This window comes from Aspergillus nomiae, assembly GCF_001204775.2.
Source record: "Aspergillus nomiae NRRL 13137 chromosome Unknown contig00060, whole genome shotgun sequence".
NCBI classification, from domain to species: Eukaryota; Fungi; Ascomycota; class Eurotiomycetes; order Eurotiales; family Aspergillaceae; genus Aspergillus; species Aspergillus nomiae.
Window position 1 is genome coordinate 90,325 of NW_015378115.1, and position 25,449 is coordinate 115,773.

Sequence of the window (25,449 nt, forward strand, 5' to 3'; positions counted from 1 at the left end):
AGTCCAGCTTTTTGACCCACGCTACACCCTCTTCGCCGGTCATGCCTAGGCCTTTTTCGTTTGCAATACCAATGAGCTCATAAGGATCGATATAACCTAGCAGATAGAAATGTGTCAGATATTGCAGGCAGTAGTTCACGGAGTAACGGACTTACCATCATAGTCCTTGTTCTATGATGTTTACTGACATTAGCAGAGCTTGTACAGATCGATCGCATGCACTCACCAGCTTCTGGAACTCCTCCTTCCATTTAGCGATCTCCTCGCGTGAGTAGGCAGGCTATCATACAGGTAAGGTTAGAAAAAGATCTGGATATCGAACTTGTGGTGCGCAACGCACCATTTTCTCGTTTGTTCAATGTGCCGTGCTTCACTTTAGGGAATTGGGAGGTTGCAACAGGATCTAACTTGACTTTGCGCGACGAGGCAGATTAAATAGCCAGGCCAATAGACTAAATAGGGTCTGATTTGCTTGAATATATGATAGACCAACAACTGCTCCGACCAATGACACATGCATATGACCTCGTTTCTGCCTGATTTAGCGCGGCATGCACGGTGCAGAATGATGTGGCACCAAGCAAATATGCTAATCGTCTCCCCTCCAACTGTCGAGAGTGCATTAGTGGCCTCTTTGCAGATGGTGTTCAAAATACTAAGTCGATAGCCCCTCAATTGGTTTTTCTAGGTACATGAAGCCAAACTGAACTGTGTTGGAGAGAGGCACGGTCCGCATAGATCACGGTAGACCCCCGTATGACCAAAACTCTTCAAGGCTCTCACCCATGGTCTTGGTACATGATACTCAGTATGGTAGAGCGATTTGTTAGCATTATGGGCCGTCCTCAGTGTGAGGCGTAGATGTCGGGGGCAAGGGAAACAAGGGTCTACTCAGCCTATTTGTACTCAAAGCAGTTTGTAGAGTTTCGAGTTTTCATGCGGTCAGACCTATTATGCAACGTACATGGCGATCTGATCATTGGTGGAGCTATGCTCAGCTGGAGTGAGGGAGGGGTACATGCATACAACTAGCCACTAGTTCTGCGTCCTAAAGCTTCCGTGTATTCCGCCGCTCGCGCCATTATTCCTCCACATTCTGAGCAATATACTAGTCAATGAAGGGGCTGAGTGGTGGTTTATTATCGCGACCTTCATCACTGAGGGGCCTTCTGCCATGGAACCGAACGTAGATGTTTCTGATGTTGACCCTAATGGCATGTGGTTCCAGATACAAGATTAACCCGTGCATCATCATGATGCTTGCTGTAAAAAAGAGGACGCATAAATCCAAAGCTGTGTCCGACACGTTGATGAGCCATATCGCCAATAAGCATCTAAATTAGAATGTAGACCAGATGTCCTGGGTGAGGAATAAAATCTTAGCTCTTGCATTTTTCTTGTACCCACAACCTATGCGTAACCATTTCCACTGTGTATAGGTTAAGGGTGTGGATCTGCTTTCGAAGACTCACCTGAGTTAGACTCGACGCAATATTGGAACCACGGGTTCCTGGAATAATTCAAGAGACGTCGGGGTTGCAGTTTGAATCCAAATCTATTGTAGATTGTCAGAGAGGCTACCACATGAACAGGCGATGATGAATTTGCAATAAAAATTGGCCACGATCTCTACTTTACTGCCACAGACTTGTATATCGACTACCGTGTCCAATGATTGAAAAGATTCACTGATGACCTCGATCTGAAACCGCGCCTACAGCTTTACACAGCTGCTATTGACTCTCCGAGGGCGCTTACATGCGCAAGGCATGTGGCGTTGCCTGGAACTTGCTTCTGGGACCAGCGAAGTTGGGTTATACAATTGACGTCAGCCACACAGTCACCCATGGCTTTCCATACTGCGACTCTCCATCGAATGTGCGACCTAATTTTGCGCCTTTCATGCCGCTCGGCTCCTCGAATAATGGATTTGCGGATGAGTAGGGTCTGCGTCAGCCTCAGTGGCTCATTTGTATCTCTATGGCACACACTCATCAAGTTCTGCGAACAGGTAGTCCATCGGTCGATTTACCCATTCTGAATATCGAATAAGGTGTACCGGCAACATGGATAATACTCGGTAAAACGATGCTAGTTATACTTACTAGGTGAGACCACTGGAGATACAGAACCTGATCTAGAACAATGTCGCTGATCGAACATCCCAGAGCTGATTGCAGAGTACTCCACGAAGCCAAGAACAAGCATTCTTTTCCAGATGGCCCTCAGTACAAAGCCATTCTGATTGATAAAAACACATGGCTTAATCTGGATAGGGTGAGGCAGATTCTCACGTACACGAACTCAGATCTACCTGTCGTAACTATTGGGACACTCCGCCCCAACCACAATCATTCTGCACCAACTTCCCCAGGTCCAAGCTCGGATCCGGCAGACCCTTCTGGAAATGGCTTCTTTAAAGGCTAAACAGCAGATCATTTCCAACTACAACACCCTGGCGGCTCCTGAGACCTCGGGGATCGACTCATTTGTCCAATACCCTACATCATTAAATGTATTCCCTATAACGACCAAACATTGCATAAGTGGCTCTGAGTGGGTCTATTCCGTCTACACTTCTTCCGCTATGACCAAGAAAATATATCGAAAGGGGGAGGCTATCGCCTTGTTGAATTTCTGGACCGGGACAGTTACACCCATTGCTGCGTTCAACACAGTCGCTGGGTATACCGAAGTCAAATTATTATGGTCGCATGGACGAACCATCAGTGTCAATGTCGACGCCGCACCAGCCGCTGTATCCCCCACATGTTGGGCATCATCTGTCGAACACTGGTTTTCCCTTAACGTACATGAGATTGGACTCAACTCCGCTTTGACCGCTAAGACCACCTTGTCGGGTATCGAGCTGAGCACTCTGAAGTCTTGGACCGATATTAGTAAACTCGGAAGTGCGAGGGCCATTGGCTGTTACAGGACAGCTGTTGATCTCTCTCTTAGAGACATAAAGCCTCTGGGGGCAGTATCGCGGTGCCTATCGACTCGTCTGGGATGGGAGGTAATTGGAGCTTGAAAATCAAGAATTTGGCTTGAAGGCTTTGACCTGGTAGCTGCGTCACCACTAGAGGTTAATTCATATTCAGATGAGGATCTCAATGGTAGGTTTTCATCGTACGGAAGGACTATCTAAATGCTGAAGATTGCAGATCTTGAGAATATAGGTGCCACTTTACTGTTGAACAAATTGACCACGCCGTGGTCTGTTATATATAGATCTCAGGACGGACAGAATACTGATCCCTTGGGTCCTGCACTTTCTCGTTCCGCGTGCAGAAGTAGATATGATCAGGTGGCGTTGGAAGCGGTTTGTATGGTCGTGATCGTGTTGTAGCAGACGGATAAAGGGTTTGAATATTTGAACAGTCTCTCCTCATGTCGAAAGCCCCTTTTCGGGACCATGCGAATCAATCCAAGTGTCGGCAGTCGTTAATAAGAGATCACGATGTATGGCAGCTGTGGCTCATATCGGAATGGGATTTAATGAGATCCATCCAACAGCTTGGCATAGCTACCGAGAAATTGGCAGCAGAATAGTTGGCACTAGATCTGTCGCTTAGTCACACACTCATCCGGACGCTGCCTATGAGGGCTATGCAAATGCTCTCGTTGTTGCCTGCCTTAATGATGATGGGGGCATAGTCCAAGGATTGATCGAATATCGAGTTGATATGAACGTCGGTAGATTTGATAATGAGATGGTGGAAAGCTCGTACGGTGCGGCGGCAGGCTCAGTCAACATCGACCGAGGCTATGGACGCCACAAAATGTTGTTCCATGGCAGTCATGTCGGAAGCTTCCGATGTAACTGAATTGTCGTATGATTGATCTGGTATGGGGAGAGATATTGACGCGCAATGATAGATTCATCCTTGATGAAGGAGAGGAGGAAAAGTCAGTCCCTCGGTATTTAGTGTCAATGTTAGTACTAGGGTACCGTCCCGGGAACCTCGGCAGCGAGTTCTTTGTGTCGACTCTCTTTAGTTACCTGTTGAGCCCTAAGCGACAGAGCAGGTTGACTCGTTCTGGCTAGCTCTACGGTGGAAACTCTGCGCGTTGGCCTTCGACCGAAGGAGCAGAGAACGATAGAACGAGAGAGGCCGATAACGGTGTCCAAGAAGTTAGGGAAAAGACCATGCCATTGTGAATTGCACGAGGGATTTCGTTGTTATGACCACATTTGACGAAACACCTCTTACTACCATTGCCAGAGATACATGGATCGTAACAATTCCCCAGAACAGCTAAAGCCCTCTAGACTAACGGTGAGGTCATGTCCATGTCGACTCTCTAGCCTGTGGGTCATGAATACGGCGTGGCGCGCCAGATCGCATCGGCAAGGTTTCCTCGCACGGCCCTCCAGCAGCGACGGTACCTGGCGCAAATTGACGCCATTGGACTGTCGCTCCAACTATCCCTTCCAGCTCTAACCACGCGGCTCCACCCCCGCATTACTAGTGGGGAACCCCAGAGATCGCCGTATCAAGTAGCTTATCCCTGCTCGGAGCGTAACCGATGTCGCAAGAACACAATACCATGGCCTGGAATGTCATATAGGCGGGTGCGCGGAGTTTCCATGGACTACCCCTATAAGATGCTGAGGCCGCCATGAGCAGAGCTGGTAAAGAACATTAACCCTTCTGACTTGCACTGTCCTAGAACGTGGAGTCGTCAAAACAATCACAATGACATCTGAAAACAGGGATATTGACCCAGCATGGCCACCTGGCACGGTTCGCATCGAAGGTATAGATGAGCCCCATATCTGCCCTTGATGGCCGTTTTGCTGAATGTTACATATGACAGTGGCGTCCGAGTCTGACCGCGGTTCGAGCGTTATCCTACAACCAAAACCCAGTCATGACCCCAACGATCCGCTGGTGAGTGTTTGTGCATCCGCGAAAGCAAGGAAGCCCCGCTGATATACAAAAGAATTGGCCCACATGGCGCAAGCACCTCAACTTTTCCCTAGTTTCCTACTATGTGATGATGGTTTTTGCATTGTAGGTGCTATTCCTTCCCGCCACACGTTTCTGCCAGTCTCACCAGTCACAACTCATTCAGAATCGATGTTGCAACGGTCACCTGGGGCCCTGTGAACGCCGAGCTCGGGTTCAGCTTCGAGATCCTGAATGACAGCTACGCAGCAGGATGTGGAGCGCTCTGTATCGGAAGCGTGATTATCATCCCCTTCGCCCTGAAATACGGTCGACGGCCGGTATATGTCTTCAGCACTGCCTTCCAATGCGCTATCAGCGTGTGGACAGCACGGATGATGAACGTTGCGGACTTAATGGTGGTCAATATCCTGAGCTGCGTTGTCGGCGCGTTGGCGGAGGTCCTGGTGCAGATGACGGTCGCAGATATCTATTTCGTCCACCAGAGAGGTTTGATGAATGGCATCTACGTCTGGGTCATGACCATCGGAACTAGCCTGTCTCCATTGGCTGGCGGGTACATCGTGGACTCACAGGGCTGGCGGTGGGTCTGGTGGTGGATGGTGATCCTATTCGGTGTCGGTCTGGTCGCTTTTCTGTTTCTCTATGAAGAAACCAAGTTTGTTGCGACCCCTACTGAGGAGGTTCCTCCCTCCATGTCACCAGTGAAGGCCCAGGACGGAAAGGAGAGTTTTGAACATCAAGAAACCGTATCAAGGGATGAAGAGAATCCACAGGCAGACAACAAAATGCGAATGGAAGCGGAGATAGAGCACTGGATCGACCCTTCGATTCCAAAGAAGACCTATCTGCAGAGGCTTGCGCTATGGACAACCTCACCAAGCTCTCTGGCCAACTTCGCACGTTATAGCTACGAGCCCTTTGTCATGCTTTTCACCATTCCCGCCATATTCTTTATGGCTGTTGTGTATGGAGCGATGACAGCGGCGGTGACGGTTACCGTCACAACGCTTTCATCGTGGATGACTCTTCCGCCATATAATTTCACTGCCGCGCAGATTGGCCTGATGGGTCTCCCCTCATTCATTGGCACATCCTTGGGAATACTCCTCGCAGGGCCCTTGAGTGACAAACTCATTCTCCTTCTCGCGCGGCGAAACAATGGGATTTATGAGCCGGAGATGCGCCTGTGGCTCTCCTTGGCTTTTACTCCCTTTGTACCGGCGGGAATGATCATGTTTGGAATCGGTTTGGATAAGGGGCTTCCGTGGCCAGTGCCAGCGGTGGGCCTCGGACTGGCCTCCTTTGGCTCAACACCACCCAGTAGCGTCGCTCTCACGTATCTGACGGATGCCTACACCGATGTAAGTTGCAATCCCAATCACATCTCCGTGCTTCGACCGCTCACAGATTTACTTGGACAGATCGTGGCGGGCTCTCTCGTCGGTGTTACATTTATCCGCAACCTCATCTCGACCATCTTTGTCTTTGCTCTGGCTCCCTGGATTGCTAGCTCCGGGTTAACGGGCTTTTACATTACATTTAGTGTGATTTTAACCGTCATACTTCTTGGCAATGCTTTGCTTATCATGTACGGGAAGAAACTTCGGGTTCTGGGCGCGAGAAGATATCGGTATTTTGCCGGGAAGCAGATCGACCTCCGCGAGTAGTTATATATATGTACATTCTATGCCGATGCAGCTAGCAAGGGATAGTGCTAATGAGACCTGAGAATCAGTCAAGGAGAAGCCATAATTATTGTAGTGTACTCAACAGGTATTGCTGCGCACGTGAATCTACACAGAAAGGCCTGCAACTTTCCTATCTTCTTTGATCAATACTAGAGTTTGTAGGGTCATACCAGTCCAGGTTCACTCCGTTATATGACTTGAATAAAAATCCGGCCATAGCGGGTCAGTGGGAATGTCCCATCGTCCGTGCCTTGCAGAATGATCGAAATATTCTGGCCAGTTTGGGCATCATCTGGGATCGTTACATCCGCCCGATGTTTACCGGACTCAGTCACATTCACACGGCCCGGGTATGTGCCTTCTTCGAAGTACTGCCACCAGGTTGTGGTGATGTTGCCACCGTCCGGATCGCTAACCGCACCAGCCAGCGTTATAGTGGTCCCAGGATGTGCCTGGACGGTGGTTCCGTTCAGAATCTGTACCGAGGGTGCGTGGTTGGCGTCTTGATATTTCGGTGTCAGAGTCCACTGCATACGAGCCGCAAAGTCGTTCTGCACAGCCGCGGCCCAGCGGTCCGTTGTGTAGCTATTCAGCTCCGCGCCGGTCCTATTCTTCTCGCTTTCAACCAGCTCCCACAAGTTCGGCGATGTGCTGTTCTGCTTGGCTCGACCGCCCCACCCACCGAGATTTGGGTTGGCCGGATCATGAATCCCAGTTGTAATCAAGGGGTTGAAAGCCACGTTGTCACCCTCGGACAGGAAGGCGTACGGGCCCAGTGGTTTACAAAAGCTTGACGAATTCGCCGTATTCCGATAGCCGAAAGTGTCCATGGGGTCCCCTGGCATAGATTGGCCGTCGAGCCAGGAACGATACAGCTTCCCATATGGTCCTGTTTCGATGTTCGCCTTGGTCCAGTCACCGGTAAAGTATACGTGGGCGTCTGGCAAGCCACGGACGTTGCCCTGGCCCTTATTACAGTTGTAGCCCCAAGTACTGTATCCGGCCCCCAACTGCTCCACGCGGATCTGTGGCCAGTTAACGGAGATATAGTTCGCATATGTTTCGTCCTGAAACCCGCTCGCCATGATGACAGCTCTCCGGGAGACGATGTCCTTGGTCTGCGTCCACTGCTGAGAGCCCGAGTACTGCTCCTCGATTGACTTCAACGCACGGGCGATGGTGTTGGTGCCACCCCATGCTTGCAAGTAGAGCGGTCGTGGATCTTCGTTGAGCAGTAGCGCACGGATGAGATTAGACCCATCCGAGTCATGATCCATTTCGCCCTCGAACTCGATATTGCCGATCTTGACTTTGGACAATAGCTCGTCAGGTGTCGGGTAGAATGGATCATGGTTCAGCAGATTTGGGAAGATTTCTGCATATGCTGGGACGACTTTATCTTGGATAGTCCGCGTTCCCGTCCAGCGCCATGTCCACTGTGGGGAGGTATACTCGCGGTCGGGCAGGAAGAACTTCGTGCCATTGCCGTCACCGGCCCAGTGAAAGCGGCTGGAGCTGTAGATGATGCCCTGTGTATCGAGTTCATTGGTGTAGAGTAGGTACCGGATGAGTGAGGCGAGGTCGTCCTGCTCCATATCAGTCGTGATGACGGTGCGCAGCATCCCCATCCTGCTGGTCGCATATGCGTGGGCGGCCGTGAGTAACAGGCCCACCGCGAACAGGCGGCGGATGAAAAACTGCATTCTGTGCATCTGAATAGTGCAGTCAATATAAATGAGCTCAGGGTTCAACCGTACAGCCGGGCTTTATACTTTGGTTATAAGACTACCTCGACGGTTCCGACTTCCTCTTTTCGGGGTTTTTCCTTGGATGTGGGGGATTTCCACCCCATATTGCGGGGAATTTGGGGAAGGTAAACTAATATGGAAATCAGTGCCTCCTAAGTAGTCTGCCCTAGTGCTTACACTTGCCTCATCCAGACGCATCGCTGAATCTAACTAGAGCTGCCTGGTTAGAATATCCCTTTTCGGTCAGTCAACTAATCAGTTTTAGGGTTGATCGGCCGGGTGAGTTTCGGTTTTATTCTTCAGAGGTTTAACCTAAAACCTTACTTACATATCTCATTTTACTAGGTAATTTGGCTCTTCATACTTGATATCGTTTGAAAAAAGGTATCAAGATATCTATATGGAGAGTTGAAATTTCGAATACGTTGTCGTTACCTTCAAGATTTAATTTACTAGCTAGGTGGAAATATATATTGACTTGATACTGGGTCTTCTCGAGACATTTAGAATTTGAGGTTTTTGTCGCTCTGAGAATATTTAGAACTTTTTAATAGGGAATCTATGTATCTAAGGTATGTAGAATTGCATAAATATCGAAATAATTATATATCTATGTATCAAAAAATGGTGTACTAGTGCTCGATCATTGTGGTGAATCTGTAGTAAAATTAAATAATAATACAAGGGGTTCTACTGGCCAAGTTAGTTTATCCGGAACTAGGCCTAATTAAGCCCAATTCCGGGTATCCGCCGACGGAATTGACCAAGATAAGATCAGTGTGGGTTCAACCTTGAAGGCAAGCGAACGAGATTTAATTTAGGTACCAATACCCATCTTTTTACCTCTTGATCAAGCACACGTTAGTGCAAGTCAATCCGAAGCCTTATACCGATTGCAGCAGGCTGTTTTGGCTTTTGAGGTTACTTGAATTCAGTGTTTGGTAACCTACTTTCGAGTACAAACACAACCCATTGGCTCACTTTTGGTGTTTTCCTGCACCGCAGAATGCCAGTGCAATGACACTCATTACAATATCCTTTTCAACATCCCAGTTCACATTCTAACGGTCTGGTCTCAAATCAGCCATATTGAGCCGTGAGACAATTGTCGCCATCGCAAAGTCCCTACCCTAGCGGTTGGAGGTGAGCTGGCCACTGAAACCGCCAAGGGTGGCCACTCGGATTCTCACGCGATTCACAGTGAGGTTCGTGCCCCAGGGACGAGGACCGTCAAATGTTTTACTACGTTCGGTCCGTACTTAATTGTACAAACCAAGCGTGTTTACCACCCACCGTTCCCTTGCCCAGAACTACAATGGTCCGCCATTGCCTGAGGTGTGCCCTTTTTGCATAATCTCCCTACATTTTGATTTGCACGCATATGCCTCGAGTCACGAGAGAGCCGCACATGAATGCTTCCACTACAAGGTCGATACGATCTGGTCAAATGTAGACTTTCTGTGGGCAAAAAATATATGCAGGTAATGGTATGACGTAATACTCCAACTACTAGGATTCATATTCAAAATAAGCGAAGGTTAATCAAGAGAGTAATAAGACGACTACAAGAGGATATAGCCAATGAATCGGATGGTAGTATTATGCTGTGCTGCCGTGGCAGCACTAGAATTCATTGTCCGAGCATCTGTACACACAAATGCGTGAAGAGCTCATCCAACAGTGGCTGGTAGTCTGCGATTATCGCGAAGAAGCACGACAATTTCATTGATAACATGCGCATCTACATCAGGCGGCATAGTGATTCGCTTGTTACTGGTGAGCCTGCAATGCATCCAGTACATTAACCTTCCCTTTAAAACTGTGTTCAGGGCGCACTCTAATAATATTATGAAAATAGCAAGCCTGATCGCCGCTTCAGTGGAGAGAACTGTTGCAGTTTCACCCTTAGCTACTATACTTAGACTCTAGATTGCCTCAATGCTTCCGGATCGAGTCATATTCCCCAGAAGTGCTTATTTGATAGTATCTTCACCGAATAAGCGGAGCTCACCTGGCAGTAAGACTTCGAATATTATTGAAGAGACATTCAGGTCCCCAAAGATGCCCATGGTATGATGCATCCCACTAGGTAATGGAGGTGCACTAGTCTGGATGCCCCTTGATAGTTCCTACTCGTGGCCAGTAGTAGTAGGATAGAAGAGAGGAACAAAAGAGGAGGATACCGCTGGTGCCATGAACTGAGCCGAGAAAGTTGAAGATGCCGGATTCAAGGAACGTACAACATTTCGGAAAGACGCCGTGGATATCACTATATGCATTAGGGCTTTAGGAGTCCTCTAGACTTTACTGATCGGCATATGGAGCTTTAGGTTAAACAATAGTGCACATCAAATACATGGTCTAGAATAACGGAAGGCAACTTACCTTTCATCGAATTACTTACTTATTTACCTGTGTGACTTTCGATCGGGCTTCCGGCTATTATCGCGCGAGAGATCCTTGACACCATGCAGTCAAATAGACGAAGCTTTGCCCGTGCCATTCTCGTTGCAGGCTCGGGTCAATGCGCTTAATTTTAAAGGCTATCTCAGAAACCTCGTCTCCACAATGACCAGGCTGTTTGCAGTAGAAATTATCATATTGAGCTGACGCCATACCAAAGATTGGAGGCCAGCTTCCTTGCGTCTGGTACTCCCGAAGTATAGACGATTCAACACGTTATATTCTTAGTATTAAGGAGCTGAGACCCGAGGGTTCTTGAGGCTCAAACCATAAGAGGTGGGCCGGCATCGTGGGTGGGTAAATGTTTGCGCGGCATGAAAAACTCTCCTGCACATCCACGTCTGCATATCACACCCGTAGCTGTTGTCAAGAGCCCTGGAACCAGTATGTCGAATAACTTCGCGAAGCGAAGGTCTCGAAGGGTTGAGAGGTGACCTCCTCTGTTGTGCTACAATGACATCCATGGTCGCAGAAAAAAGACCTTGTAAAATTATGACACTGGGTGTCGAAGGTTACGTTGGGCCCCCGTTGGTAAAAGTTCTCCCAACTCCGAAACTGCGAACCCTAATTTGCTCACTAGGGGTGAAATATTTTCATCCAATGCAACACTTGAATACTAGCCATAGGTTTCACTGATCGTACAGGTAGCCTAAACAACATATACTTTATACTTCATTAGCTGGGAGTTAACCAAGAGACCAGCCTATATATTTAGACGATGGTGATACTTCTAGAAGCCAAGAGGAGGCACTGACTGAAACAGGGCTTGGCTAGAGAGAAACGGTCCACTTAGCAAACAAGGCAACGGTCACATAAACTTCCTGGACCCTTGGTAAAAAGGCACACAATAGATTTTATCAGGGACAAGAACCTTAAAGGGCCCAGAATTCCATGGTTACTTGCCCCATTCATTGTCTATCATCAGATTTTGATCACGCCCGCTCCCCTCGCTGACCTTCCACAATCAAAGATCTTGCCTCTAAGTTAATCCAATCCAGCAATGAAATTCTTTACTCTTATCGCAGGAATTATCGGTTCGGCAATTTTTGTCACCGCATTGGGCTCAGATCCCAAAGCGAAATGCGAATGCCCTGAAGAGTGTACTCCAACCAAGGGTGGCTGTTTCAATCTTACAACGGGCCAATTTGTCCACGGTTGTTGAAAATGCTGACAAAATATCCCGCGGATATGTGAGTAGAATCTTTTACAAGTCACCGTCAATCACTATCTTCATACTTACATACATACATGTTCCGTCTTATAGATCTAAAGTGTTACAATATCAAGGGACTGCGCTTTCGGCTCATTTTGTACCATACGACTGGGTGAGTGCTGAGTTCGATTCGGATATGACGCTAGAGTGACCGAAATATTTCTGAAGCCCTGGATACGGATCATCTAGTGAATCTAGGTGGATTGACAATTCTAACGGTGACACCCTTCGTATGTCCGGAATCACCAGAGAACGGAATGGTGCATTTTTGTGTGTGGTATCCAAATCAATATGTAACTATACTTTAAACTCCCATGCAATCCAAATGGCACTGAAGTTCCTTGTAGGAGACGAGTCGCTGTCGTTTCCGTTCAGTGTAGACGTGATACGCGAGACTCAATTAAGTACAGAGGTTACGTGTTTAGACAGTAGCCCTAAAGCGTACAAGCTCTTTTTTTCTGCTTTCCAGTAGCACCTACTATCTACATTTTAAACTCATTAATCATGCCATCTTACGATCCCATGGCTTGGCTCTCTCACGCTATAAGGACTACCACGAATGTCTATAGTCCATGCTCTTGGCAAAGCATCCCCCGCCAGGAAAGGAAACCATGGCGTAAATTGGTCTAATATGTGGCACAAGGCCCTAGTCAGACTAAATAGCCATTGACTACTAGCAACGGAATGATCTGTCTTCGTGGCACAGTTTTCGGATAACTGGGAAGGGTCCTTGTCTGTAGTCTCTCGCATCCTGAGGTGGACCAAGTCCCTAGCCATCGGGCCGAGAGACTCTTGAAGATATCAAGAAGATCGCACGTGAATATGACCTTATCAAGGTAGTCTTTAATAGCAACTATAAACGCACACGTCACCGGCCCCTGATACAATAGTCAACTCCACGACTGGCCAGCTTAAGAAGAAGCTCCAATTGCGATGGATACAATCGCAGTACAGCTTTAATAGCGAAGATTTGCGTGTATCAATAAGCAGCAAACGGGAACTGTCTATTTCATCCGACAAGGAAAAGATGTTCGAAATACTAGCGAGATCGGCGAATAATAACGCAACCTTCACGCATATGGTCATGACGACAGCTCTCGATCTAAACAAAATGATACTAGCCAAAAATCGAGGCCTCGTACTTGAGCATGGGTGTAATGGGGCAATGGAGACGATCGAGGCCGCAGAATCCGCCACACGGAGGTCAATAAAACGCGGTAGGTTCAACAATTAAGCGGTTGGAAAACATATACGCAGATTGATTCATTCTGTTGATCCCTTGATAGGGCTCAGTACTGTGGACTGTATATTGAGACGTGCTTTAGCTTTGAAGGTAGAGACTAGTATTGCCTTGGGGGAATGTAAATGTATGCAGGTCGTGATTTCCTAGTAATAACAGCTAGTCACAACCAAAGTCACTATCGAACGGGTGCTGCTTCATAGAGAGCAGCTCGACTCCCGCCGTATTGATGGTCTTCTCTTTGCTCCCCGGCTGTCTAGGACGATTATTCCACTGATTCTGCCCGAGAGCTGCCAACGCCGTAATGAAGCCCTTGACGTCCGGATCCACACTTGAATTGTCGAATTGTTGTGGCAGAGTGACAATACTTTCCAAGACAGAAGCAAATTCGCCCTTCACCATCCCAGTTGCCATCTTAGTCACCGTTCCAAAGACGCGCAGGAGGATCTTGACACCTTCCATGTCATCATGCGTAACCTTGGTCCCGGCCGAGTAATTAAATACAGACCGTCCACGACCACCACCGCGTGGTTTGGTGTGAGTACCCCAGATCGCGGTTGTGCTGTTGACATTCCATGTATAGGATCTGCCTTGGGCTGTGACATCGAGAGCGGTTCCATTCTCGACCTTGAAGATGCGGACTGTTAGTAAAGATATTGATTTGGATAGACAGGTGAACAGGGAGCTCACTCTTTCTTTAACCCTCTTGATATGCCTTGCAGCCAGCGGGCTGTTCGGATCGACAGTCACAAACTGCTTATATGTATCTGGCCGATTCCCCGTGGTTCCATACAACTGCTTGGGCCAGAGCATGATGCAGCGATCATTTGTTACATCCACGCCGCGATCGGGCGAATACCATTCGTATGACTCGTTACGTTTAGCGTACGCGGGTAATAAGCGATTCGTCGTCTTGACTGCAATAAATTCGTTTTTGTCCTCGACGCTCGATTTGACGAACAAGCCGACCCACTTGACCTCGCCATGGTTCCCGTTTGCCTTGATCGTGATAGCCGGGTTTGTCATCTTGGGACACCGAATCCCGACATATCGATCGAAATCGAGCTTGAAATCACACCAGGTCTGACACGGCGCATTAAAAATTCCAACCTCGTGATAATGCAGCACAAGCTCCCTATCCTTTTTCGTGGACAAATTACGCCAGTTTGGGTGTGAGGTCGCATAGGCGGGATTCTCGCCCCCAATTGCGAACTCCATCTCGGCTTTGTTCAGATGGACGCAGAATAGCCAGTAGTCTTCCTCTTCGAAGTTGAAGGTCGTTCCGTTGACCCTTTTCAAGCTGGGTTCTTCATCCGGGCACCTTTCGTTGTAAAACCGACGATCGTAGAGGGGGATATCAGAGCCTAGGTTGGCCTCGAGCTTTACATCCATGATGTAGTCAACTGGGAATGTCACCGACATTTTCAAATGATCTCTTTATGTGGAGGGCCTCTAGATACGACGTGCTCAAGTACAGTGATGATAGATTTGTTTGGTTGAATATAACAAAAAGAACAGATGTGAAAGATAAAGGGGGGTTAATAGGTATATACCTACCTGGTTGGGCATTCATGGTCTTACCTTCCTCGCACAAAAACGTGACTGATTCAGTCGCTTCATACCGAGAGTCTGGTCAGCCAGCCAATATATGTAATAGTTTTTCGGCCCTACAACTTCGGTGATTTAAAATTCATTGTGCGTTACAAAACCGACGCATATGTTGGTGAGCTTTCAAAAGTTCAATCTTAAAGCGTGGAATTGGAAAGTGGGGTAAGGGCTCCTTAGGAGCTAATCGCTAACGGCTATGAGAGATATAATTAGAGTGGCATAACCTAACCGTTATAATCTAGCTATATGGGGGCGTTGAGGTTTGCTGAATATAACTGTTATAATGTCTACTCAATTGGGCTAGGTAGACCAAGAGTCTCACAACTACATAATATGTACATGACGATTCATGTGTTGAGACTGAAGTATAGAAAAACGCACATATTAGCGGTCAGGAACTATTACTCACAGGAGTCAGTTTGTGGGCAAGGCACCCCATGAGATACGGAGGTGCCAAATGGGTATGCTGGAGCTGGGCACCAGTGTGATTGCGCATGGCGAGGAATAATGTATGCTATAAATCGTTCGGGCGGGTTCCGGGTCCATATCTAAAGCTGGCTGACATCTCGGGGTCCCACCACCTGGATATCACACAGCTCCTTGGTTGGGCACTCGATATTCGTAATAACCAAGTGCCCATACTGACACAATAGCTTCTCGGTCTCTATCCTCAATATACATTGCGTGTCCACTCTCAGTTGAACATCGATCTATCCATCTGTGAGACGACATAGCTGCGTCAATCGATAGGTGCTTGAGTAAAAAATATTACACTTGAACCGGCCATCATTCCTAGCCAACAATATATGTTCTGATTCCACTCTCGCTGTACAACAAGTAGATTTTAGACAGCACACGCCTCTGTGGTATCGGCGGTCATTCAACGAATTATTTGTAGACTCGTCTGGTCGTAAGGTACTATTACCACCGCGGTTCACTACATAGTTCTAAGATTCTCCTTCACAGATCTCACTAGTCAGCTCCACTATGGAGCTCCTCTAGATCTACTCCGTAGGGTCTACCCCCAGAAGCTACGGGGTCCCAGCGGGGAACCCAATCAACCAATTCTGCCCACACGAGTATCTTGTTTGAATCTTAAAAGCTACGAATACAGTTCCATAACGTTTTTTTGGGTCGGTCACAGGAAAGGAGAAACCGCATATAGCTTGGACAACGAAATGGCTAAGCTTGATATATAAATAATCTTAATCAACAATCGCCTCTGCTATCTGGAGACCGGCTGTGATTAGATTGCTCACAGTCATAACTGCGATGACTACCTGCCGCGTGTCTTCCTCGATATCATTGACAGCCAATGCATACGAGATTCGGCTGATATAAGAAGTCAGATTTGAGACTTCCCCGACAATCGCAGCTGACCGGTCTTTTCCAGCTGGATCTTTGGCCAGCTCCACAAAATGTTTGATTGTTGTGGCGGCACCGACACCCACCAGTAACACGTTAATCCCCGCGCCCATACCGCGTGGGTCTTCAGCTGTGGGTAATCCCAATCTGCTCAGCCTTTTCTGACCATAGCTACTGAACACAATTTTGGAGACTGCAGTCGTGACACTCGTGGCGGTGCTAAGCGCACTGAAGATAGGCTCCTCAAGGGGATCCTTTGGTGACACAATATCGGCCACGGCTTCGGATGCTGCGCCAATGAACCCAAGGATGGCTGATGGTGTGGACATCGGGTTGTCACCAGTTGGAAACTCAGCTTCTGCGGCGTTTACAAATGCACCAAGGACTCCGCATATTCCACTCACGGAGTGTCCAGTGATGAAAATGACATCCTGGAGAACGGTTGGCTTGCTTGAGGGAGTCATAGCTGACGCAGAGGCGAGCCCCGAGACGGGCATGGCATAGAGGGCGCTAGAAGCGACTGAGGATGCTGCAGGAGGATGCAATTTGTTAATTAGATCATTCCAGCTGCTGGCATCGATCACAGATTGTACATCCTTGTTGTCCGGAAAGGGAGGCTCTCCCTTTGCGATCTTATACACGACGGTGTAGCAGACAGCCGCAACCCAGGTGAAGAGGTCAAGAAAAGAGATATCCGGGATACCAATGGCATTCAGGATATCAGAAATAATGGGGATATGAAGCTTTGCGTCCACCATACCCACTACTGCTGTCGCCAGATCCTGCAGTAGATCCAGGAGGGCATCGACTACCACCTCCACGCTGGCAAGGATGCCATCAACTAAGATAGCCACGATCTTCTTGATAGCGTCCTCGATGGTCATTGTCGCGAATTGCTTGGCCACTTCTCCAATCTGGTCGCGAAAGCCGGAAATCACTTTATCTTCTTTAGACAGTGCGCTATGTAGATCGTTAAGGGCTCTCTGAGCAGGGTCCTTATTGATATCCCCAGAAAACGGCGAGTCAGCGACAACACTGACACTGTTGGCGTTGTTCTTGTAATGATGAACTAGCAACTGAGAGCCAGGCGTTTGATTCTGGGAGTTGCTTTTGCTGCTGCTCGACGCAGGCTTGCTCATGCTATCCCCAAGAGGTGACCAGTCGACGTCAGCCCATTCGTTGAGAGATTTCTCCACAGATTCAATTTTATTGTTAAAGGTGCTCTTGGCGTCCCCAATGCTGTCAATCTGATGCTGAAAGAACTGTTTCGAAATATTGTAGAGCACATTCTTGGTCCGTTTGATGTCGTCCCATTCAAACAAGAACTCTATAAATTGAATAATCGCCTTGATCGCCGTCTTGATGGCATTAAAAATCCACTCGACAGCAGCAATAACGGCCTCCACGGTGTCTAGAATGGCGCGGTAGATATCCCCGGCGATCGTCACGACGAAGTGCCATGCCTGCGTTGCCTCATGCCAAATAACCTCTACCACGCTTCGATACCAGACTCGAGCCAACTGAAGATGTCCCCAATCCCGATGAGGATATCATTACCGAAGTCCCCACTTGATATGGCTCGGAGGTTGCCGTGAAGGCTTCGCCCTGCGGGTTTGGCAGTTTTAACATGAGAGTACGCCTTGTTCAGCCCTGCCATATTTGCGGCGACCTTATCGAGGTCGCTATCCTTGGTCGATTGCTCTACCAGCGGACTTTTCTTCGGTGTTCCCACAACCCCCCCTCCAGGCGTCTCCGATGGAAAGCTGGCATCACGGAGGGAGTCCTTGGAATCGAGCTTTCCAAGCTTTTCAAAGGACTTATTCATCGGGTTGATGGCAGTACGTGTCCTACCTCCATCCGTTGATACTGTGAGCGTTGCACCGTTGATATTCGGCGTCTCCTCGATTACCGTCATCAAGCCGGTTCTGTCTGCCTTGACTTCAATTGGACTCTGTCCAAGGACGTAATACAAGCCGTTGATATAGACGGGTGTGCGCGAGGCTGTTGAAACCTTCAGAGTGGCACCGCTGGCCGCTAATTCATTGTCATCCATCACATGGATGAAGGTCGTGTAAGATTTGAAGACAAGGGCCTTTTCAGTGGTTGAGGATGGTGCCAGCTTGATATTCTGTGACTTCCACAGAGTATTGATGTCCTGAGTGATCTTGCCTAGCCTGCCCCCACCAGATGTGAATATGGTGTTTCCCCCATCTGCCCTGTTCACGTACGCCGAAATCTGCTCGACTCCGTTGGAGATAGGAACTGGGACATTCCATGCTCTTTGATCAGCCACCTTTTCGATGTTGCATGAAAGGCAATAGACCTGATCACTCCCATTCTTGCCGAAAAGAGTCAACACTTCTTGGTGGATCATGGCGCGTAGCACTCCAGTTCCAGAAAGCAGGCTATTGGTCAGAACGGCGTCCGCGGTAGCATCATCCGTCTGCTTCTCGGCTGCTATGCGATAGAGAGTCTCGCCACTGAGCATATACAGGTCTGTCTCGCCATTTTCCTTACGAGCAGTGGCTATAGCGGATGGAATCTTGTTGTCTGGCAGCTTGAACCGGGTTGGAAGGGGCGGTCCATCCCCGAAGATGTTTTCAAGCGGCACATAATCAAGCTGGGGGCTGCCTCCAGAGGTTCCAGTAGTGTAGATTCCATCGATCCTGCCACGGTGCACACGTCCGATACAGCTTTGATAGTAGCCGGCGGCGATGTCGACCGGGACATCATGTTTAACCCAGCGACTACCAGAAGTTATAGACGGATCGACATAGTAGCGTGCGATATCCTTCATCGTGGACGATCCAGATCGATCAATATCAACAACAAGGTATTGTTTCTGGCTATCTGTCTCTGCAAACCAGATACCTACAACGGTAATGCTTGATTGTGTCTCATTGGCGGCATCAAACGGGACCAATGTCCATTCCGGGTTCTTTATCCAGGACGTATCCGAGTTGGAATTCTTCAGGGATACGAAAAGGTGGTCTTTCCCTTCAACTCGAACAGCCATGGCCATTCCGATGGTTTGATCGAGAACACTCTGCCCGACGTCGAATGTCCTCACCATCGTATCCTTCTTTCCCGGTAGTTGAGAGCTGATCGCCGCTGTGGAAAGATCGCTCAGCGCCCAACCTGTACTGTGTTTGCCGCTGCTCTCTTCGATGACATGGAATATATTGGAAGAGTCGACGCCAAAGAGCAGAGTGTGGCCATCCTTTGTCTGGAGGGCCTCGAACTTATTTTTCGGGGAGACTATCTCGCCCTGAATGTAATTTTGGATCAATTCGGTGTCGTAGGTCAGACGAAGCCTCTTTCCCGAATTGTCTGTGGAGGCCATTATGGTCGACCAATTCAAGCGAAGTAACTGGCGATTATCCTGGGTGGAGGAGGGGTGCAAGTCTTTTCTGATTGCCATCCACACCGCGAAGACGACTATATATGTAGCCTGTCAATCAGCTTAACTCATCCTGTCTGCTATGGGGATGTGTTCCCCATTGACACCTGACCGGATATGTTAGTATGAGGGGTTTAAGTTCCACTAGTTGCTTCGAATGAAAGTGGAAATATTCAGCTGAAACTGGGCTTATCTTTTCTACTTTCAGTATAGAACACATTTGCCGTCAAGGATCGACTCGTCCGCTTCGGGCCTTGCCGGCGGGTATCGAGCAGCTGAACAACGCATGATCGGAACGATTGGCCCGCATGAACGGGTGGATCTACAAACCATGGCACTGGGCGTCTGCACGCATGAGCTGAAAACTTTAAGAGTCAGCCCCCGCGATGCCAGCAAAGCTCTGGCCCGTGCAAAGATATGAGTCTCCGAAGGTTGCCTTGTTGCCTGGTCCGCTTTCAATTCCTTCCTTTACGTCTTATCAGTGAATCTGATGCTGATCAGTTGGATGTTCAGCTGCTATGTCTTTTCGTTTCCACCCAAAACAGGCGCTTGCATGATGTGCCACGTAACAGCAATTGATCAGCCCCCCACTTACTCACCGTGACATGGAGAATAAATGTGTACTCGAAAGGATGTAGTGAGGTTGTATATCTAGAGGGCAGCGAGCGCGCCCTTCCTGGTCACGAAGAGCCATCGAAAACCTCTTTTATATTTATCGTTCCTCTCAAACAAACGACCAACACCCCTAATCTGAAACATCATGGGCGCCGACACAGAATCGCATCTGTCGGGTTCTGACTTCCACTACGACTTTAAAAATGGCGACAAAACAATCAAGACCGGATACGATTTTGTCGTTTCAACTACCGAGACCAGTATCAACGATGGTCTCCGTGCATACTTCAATAACTCTGATCAACCGGTCCAGTATCTTTGCTTCCTGGTGGACAGCCAAGGCAATGTGGACAAAAGCATCACACTGGAGGAGCTCCTCAAACTCACTAAAAATGTGAACCCATTCACAACTCCTGCTGGTAAGATTGATCAATCGATCTGGCAGCCCCTGGTAGATGCCAAATTTCGATATGGCATTAAGTTGCAGATGGGAATTCCACCGGGTATGCAGCCCAAGGATTTGGACATTGTGGAGTTTGCCGACGAGGATGCAACCCATGTACGGTTCAGGCTGTACTGCTCGGAGGTATCCATCATTGAGCTGCAGATCCCTAGTGGATGGGGGTCTTCTGACCACACGCTGGTCCTCCACCGACAGCCACCCGGCAAGCCCTGGTATGCAGAGATGAAGGTGAATCTCAAGGTAGCAGACTTAGACACACAACTGAACACAACATACCTAAACAACCATCCCACTGTCAAGCAAGAAATAAAAGACAAGCTGAAGAACCTCAAGGACACAGCTTTCAGCTTACAGCAGCTGCTCTACGACCTTGATAGCGCCACACTCGATAGCACGCCTGATTTTCCCGGCCTCGACAAGGGCTCTGATGTCTTCCCTCTTCTTCAGAAGACGTTCAGCGGCACTTGGAGCAAGTCTGCAGCCGAAAGGGGGCTTCCACTTGTCGCCATCACGGCCGTCGTGCAATCCAAAGACAGCTCCCAATTGGTGATGTGTGACTACCAGCGCCATGTCAGTCTGCAGACGGCGAAAGACGGCAAAATGTTCAGAACGTTGGACTATTTTTGCCTTACTGGCAATAAGAAGCTACCGTCTAATCCACCTCTTCCAAAGTTCACTTGGAATTGGGTTGTTCCCGAAGACAAGGCAACAAAGAGTGGGACTATGGCCATCAACCGGACCACCTTTGCCAACTACCTCAAAGACCAATTAGTATCTCATGCCAAAATGTACTGCGGACATCCCATTGTCAAGGTTACGGGCGATAACGACGACCCCTTGAAACCGCATATTAACTTCTTTCCTGTCAGGATAGAATACGGAAAGGACCCCGATAAGGTTGAAGTCACAGAGAAGGGTAAGGATGTCATACATATATCCTATGAGGGTTATGGTGCGGACAAAGCCCATAGTGGGCTGTTCCGATTGTACGGAGCGGTGGAGGTTTGGAATAAATATAACTGCTCCGTCACCTTTGCGGGCAGTTCCATGACGATTGAGCAGCATCATGTTGTCCGCTTCTTCGTCCAGAAGAACCTGACCAAAGATGACATCAATGCCATCGACAGGAAGTCAACCGTCTCATATAACCTTCAGATTAGCGATCATGGAAGTTTGCAGACCGTTAAAGGCAAGTCCAGCGACGAGGACAATTCACAGGGAGGCGATAGGAGCCTGTTCATTGACACCTTCTCCGGGATTAACGCCGTGGTGAACGGTCTCAAGGGCGTCGATCTTGCACCACCCGAATTGCAGTCAATCGACGGAGATAAATTGCAGTCCTTCATCTTTCCAGGGTCAAAGGCGTTCGCGTACAAGTCGGTCAAGTTCTCTGATTACCAGGATATAGTGTGTGATGTTACTTATGCAAACCCCAGCTAGCCTGCCAATACCGGGTAGATCGAGGATTGATGTTGTCAATGGAATATTTTGAGTGACCCATGCCAGGCCTGGATAGATAAAGAATACTCACACTGTGTCCGAATCCAGAAGAGGTAATAATATCTATATTGATATCTTTATAAGCAGAGCTATTTACTATAGTAAAATATATTTTATTGTCGGACCAGTATTGTGTCCGAGTTGCATCCAGGAAGTTCAACCCGAACCCAGGCTGGGTTGGATTTCGGGTCAAGACCTTCGACTCAAGTCCAGTTATGGGGAAGTCTAGCTGTATAGGGGTTATATAAAATATCAAAACAAGTTAAATTAGGGAACATTATACTATTGCGGATTATTGTTGGATTTTACAGATATAGGTTGGATGCGGATATGACTTTGACATCCAACGGAGCGGATTTGCCGCAGCCTAGACTTAGGTGGTACGAGAAGGTATCTATCTAAAAGTCACGTACCTGGTCCGAATGATACAGTCTTTTGTGGGATAGTTATAACAATGGAGAATGATTAAGTTGGTATAATTATATACACGACAAGCACCACCAAACTCCTGGTCCAAAACTAGATGCGCATATTTTGTCTAAATCATCATAACATAATATGCAGTCGGTCCCCTTCCATGTTCGCAATTATCTGCCACGCGCACGGACCAAAACGGAATGCCCTTGTTGCCCTCGAGCTAGACATGTGTTCATCGGTGCTCAACGCGGTGGTGTCACCACCGGTGCCGGTATCCATTTACCTTGAGATGGCTCTTGTCGTGACTCCTCAGAAATGAACTTCGTATCCATAATGTTCTAACATATCCTTTGTCAGTGTGGAAACAAGTGGCCTTCCGTGGGAAGGTGTAACAGAATGAGTTCAACCATAGAGTGCCTCCTAGTAAGCATGTACAGTGGAAACAAAAGGGAAAGAGTAAGCAATGCATTCTGTAAGATATTCTGTATGAACATAAGAAGAACAACGTGAAAGAATGATTAGATTGCCAGGACTGTGCTTACAACCAAACATGGCCCATTTCAGGGCGCTGTACTTGCAAGTTGGATTGATACATGGAGTAGCACTCTCCGCGGGAGCTTCTGGTTGCTCTACAGGAACGCAAAGGCACCTGATATGGCTACCAAGCTCCTGGCCTATCCCATCACTGCCAATACCCTCAATGTATAGCTCACAGCTGCTTTGTCAACAGTGCAGTGCGAGACATACCAATTTGTCGTTGTGGGGGGTCTTGATAAATTCGTCCCAATTGTCGGCAATACGCCGTGAATTATCCAAGTATTTCAATACCTATGATTGGTTGATATACATTGCGTCCACCGTATTGCTCGGAATTTTAACCCGTTACCCGTCGATATCCGAGCACTTCGACGACTATGACCGGTAGGTAATAAAGCGGGATCTAATAAATAGATTTAATTGGCTTATATGATAGTAGAACTTTTCATTTGTTTGTTAAACTGCCGCGTTAGTACATGTAGCCGCTTTACCCCCCTTCATCCCTGCGCAAGGGTTTTTCCCCGCTCATGCACTAAGTACCCTGCACGGCAGTTGAATCGACACACTTAAATATAACCACCGATTTCACCTTTCCTTTTTCTCTCTCTCAGCTTATTTTCTTGCTAGCTTAACCTTATCGCAGTCGAATTATCTACGATAGAAATGTCGAAAGATAATTCACGGGAACTCCTCCTCGTCTTCCTTCCTTTGCCAGAACCAAAGGAAGCAATTGACTTAATTCGCCAGCAATTTTCTACTATAGAGGTGGCATTCTTTGAGATCCCCCCTGGTACATTGGAGCTCACCGATGATATTATTCCTTCTGGTTAGAGGACCACTCAACAGCACCAATCACTATGACAACTAACCGGGAGAGTTAGATTTACTTCAGAGGGTAACCATTATGACCACAGCTTTTGGCATTGTACCGCATCCCGATCAAACTCCCCAGTAAGCCACTTGAATATACTTTGGAAGTATCAACAGACGGTCGCTAATGATGGAACCGTAGGCTGAAGTATTTGCACACTTTCTCGGCTGGCGTGGATCATCTGATCAACCGTCCTATCTTCCGTGACACGAACATACGCATGTCCACAAGCTCGGGGATCCACGGGCCGCCGATCGCAGAGTGGGTGGTCATGAATTGGCTTGCGTACTCAAGAATGTATCCGAAGATTCTAGAAGCTAGTAGTCAGCATCGCTGGCTGACATTGAAGGAAGTATCTCAATGGGGGGTTGATGACAATGTGGGCCAAACTGTCGGCATTTTAGGATATGGTAGTATTGGACGCCAAGGTAAGACACGCACGTGAAAGAATGATATCGTCTTCTTTGCTACCGCAGCGAATGGTGCCTCGTCTTCCAATTTGCAGGCTAATATCAATTAGTTGCTCGCGTTGCATCTGGTCTGGGTATGAGGGTCTTGGTATACACGGCACAACCAAGGCTAACGGCAGAGTCGCGAAAGGATACTGGATTTATAATCCCAGGGACAGGAGATCCAGATGGTCTGATACCTGAAGCGTGGTATAGCGGGCGAGACCGATCATCACTTCATAGTTTCTTGGCCCAGGGTTTAGATCACCTTGTGGTCTCTCTTCCCTTGAACACGGGAACTACCAACCTGATAGGTAAAGAGGAGTTAGACATCATTTCTGCACATTGCAAGTCCACCACTCAGAAACCCTTCTTAACCAATATATCGCGAGGCAAGGTACTTGACCAGGATGCCCTGCTATCGGCACTGCAGTCTGGGGCCTTAGGAGGTGCGGCTTTGGACGTGACTGACCCTGAGCCTCTGCCAGTGGAACATCCACTCTGGGAGCAGCCAAATGTGAACATCGGTTCACACATGAGTGCATTCGGCAAGCGGTACTGGGCTCGCTCACTAGAGATTCTACGCCTCAATTTGGCCCGTATACGTGAGGGGCAGGAGTTGATCAACGAGTATCATAGGTGTTGATTTAGCGATCGAACCAGTCAAACATCTGCTCTACAAACGAGGTCCATGAGACAGAAGCTAATTGAGCCTCTGCTGTGGTGTGCTCCTAGGAATTGATGAAAGACGAAAAGGAAATCGAACAAAGGGTCTATTCTAGTCTTCTTCAGGGCCCATGAATGGGCCCTGACTAGACTGCGGCATATCTGCTTAGAGTGGCATAACCTAACCGTTGTAACCTAGTCCACAAGGGGGTGAGCATTCATAGAAGAATGGAATGAAGTGGAGCCAATGGCGGTTGTAGATTAGCAGAGCAGATTAAGATTTTTCT

General features: G+C 48.1%; 6 protein-coding genes across 6 annotated transcripts; 4 read left to right on the top strand and 2 right to left on the bottom strand.

Annotated features, from left to right (window-relative positions):
• Positions 1–2,407: 2,407 nt before the first annotated feature.
• ANOM_003378 (uncharacterized protein) lies at positions 2,408–3,034 on the top strand (the record flags this gene model as incomplete). Its single annotated transcript, XM_015548635.1, has 1 exon — positions 2,408–3,034. The coding sequence occupies one exon, from the start codon at positions 2,408–2,410 to the stop codon at positions 3,032–3,034; it is 627 nt and encodes a 208-aa protein (XP_015409061.1).
• A 1,669-nt stretch (positions 3,035–4,703) lies between these two features.
• ANOM_003379 (uncharacterized protein) lies at positions 4,704–6,586 on the top strand (the record flags this gene model as incomplete). Its single annotated transcript, XM_015548636.1, has 4 exons — positions 4,704–4,764; positions 4,825–4,898; positions 4,951–5,021; positions 5,083–6,586. 4 exons carry the CDS (start codon positions 4,704–4,706, stop codon positions 6,584–6,586), a joined length of 1,710 nt encoding a protein of 569 aa, XP_015409062.1.
• A 209-nt stretch (positions 6,587–6,795) lies between these two features.
• ANOM_003380 (uncharacterized protein) lies at positions 6,796–8,310 on the bottom strand (the record flags this gene model as incomplete). Its single annotated transcript, XM_015548637.1, has 1 exon — positions 6,796–8,310. The coding sequence occupies one exon, from the start codon at positions 8,308–8,310 to the stop codon at positions 6,796–6,798; it is 1,515 nt and encodes a 504-aa protein (XP_015409072.1).
• Positions 8,311–16,084: 7,774 nt separating this feature from the next.
• Positions 16,085–19,587, bottom strand: ANOM_003381 (uncharacterized protein; the record flags this gene model as incomplete). The annotated part of the gene is made up of 2 exons (XM_015548638.1): positions 16,085–17,733; positions 17,802–19,587. The coding sequence occupies 2 exons, from the start codon at positions 19,585–19,587 to the stop codon at positions 16,085–16,087; spliced, it is 3,435 nt and encodes a 1,144-aa protein (XP_015409071.1).
• An 817-nt stretch (positions 19,588–20,404) lies between these two features.
• ANOM_003382 (uncharacterized protein) lies at positions 20,405–22,162 on the top strand (the record flags this gene model as incomplete). The annotated part of the gene is made up of 1 exon (XM_015548639.1): positions 20,405–22,162. The coding sequence occupies one exon, from the start codon at positions 20,405–20,407 to the stop codon at positions 22,160–22,162; it is 1,758 nt and encodes a 585-aa protein (XP_015409074.1).
• Positions 22,163–23,839: 1,677 nt separating this feature from the next.
• On the top strand, positions 23,840–25,142 carry ANOM_003383 (D-isomer specific 2-hydroxyacid dehydrogenase family protein; the record flags this gene model as incomplete). The annotated part of the gene is made up of 4 exons (XM_015548640.1): positions 23,840–24,002; positions 24,058–24,127; positions 24,189–24,475; positions 24,568–25,142. 4 exons carry the CDS (start codon positions 23,840–23,842, stop codon positions 25,140–25,142), a joined length of 1,095 nt encoding a protein of 364 aa, XP_015409073.1.
• Between the last annotated feature and the right edge of the window lie 307 nt (positions 25,143–25,449).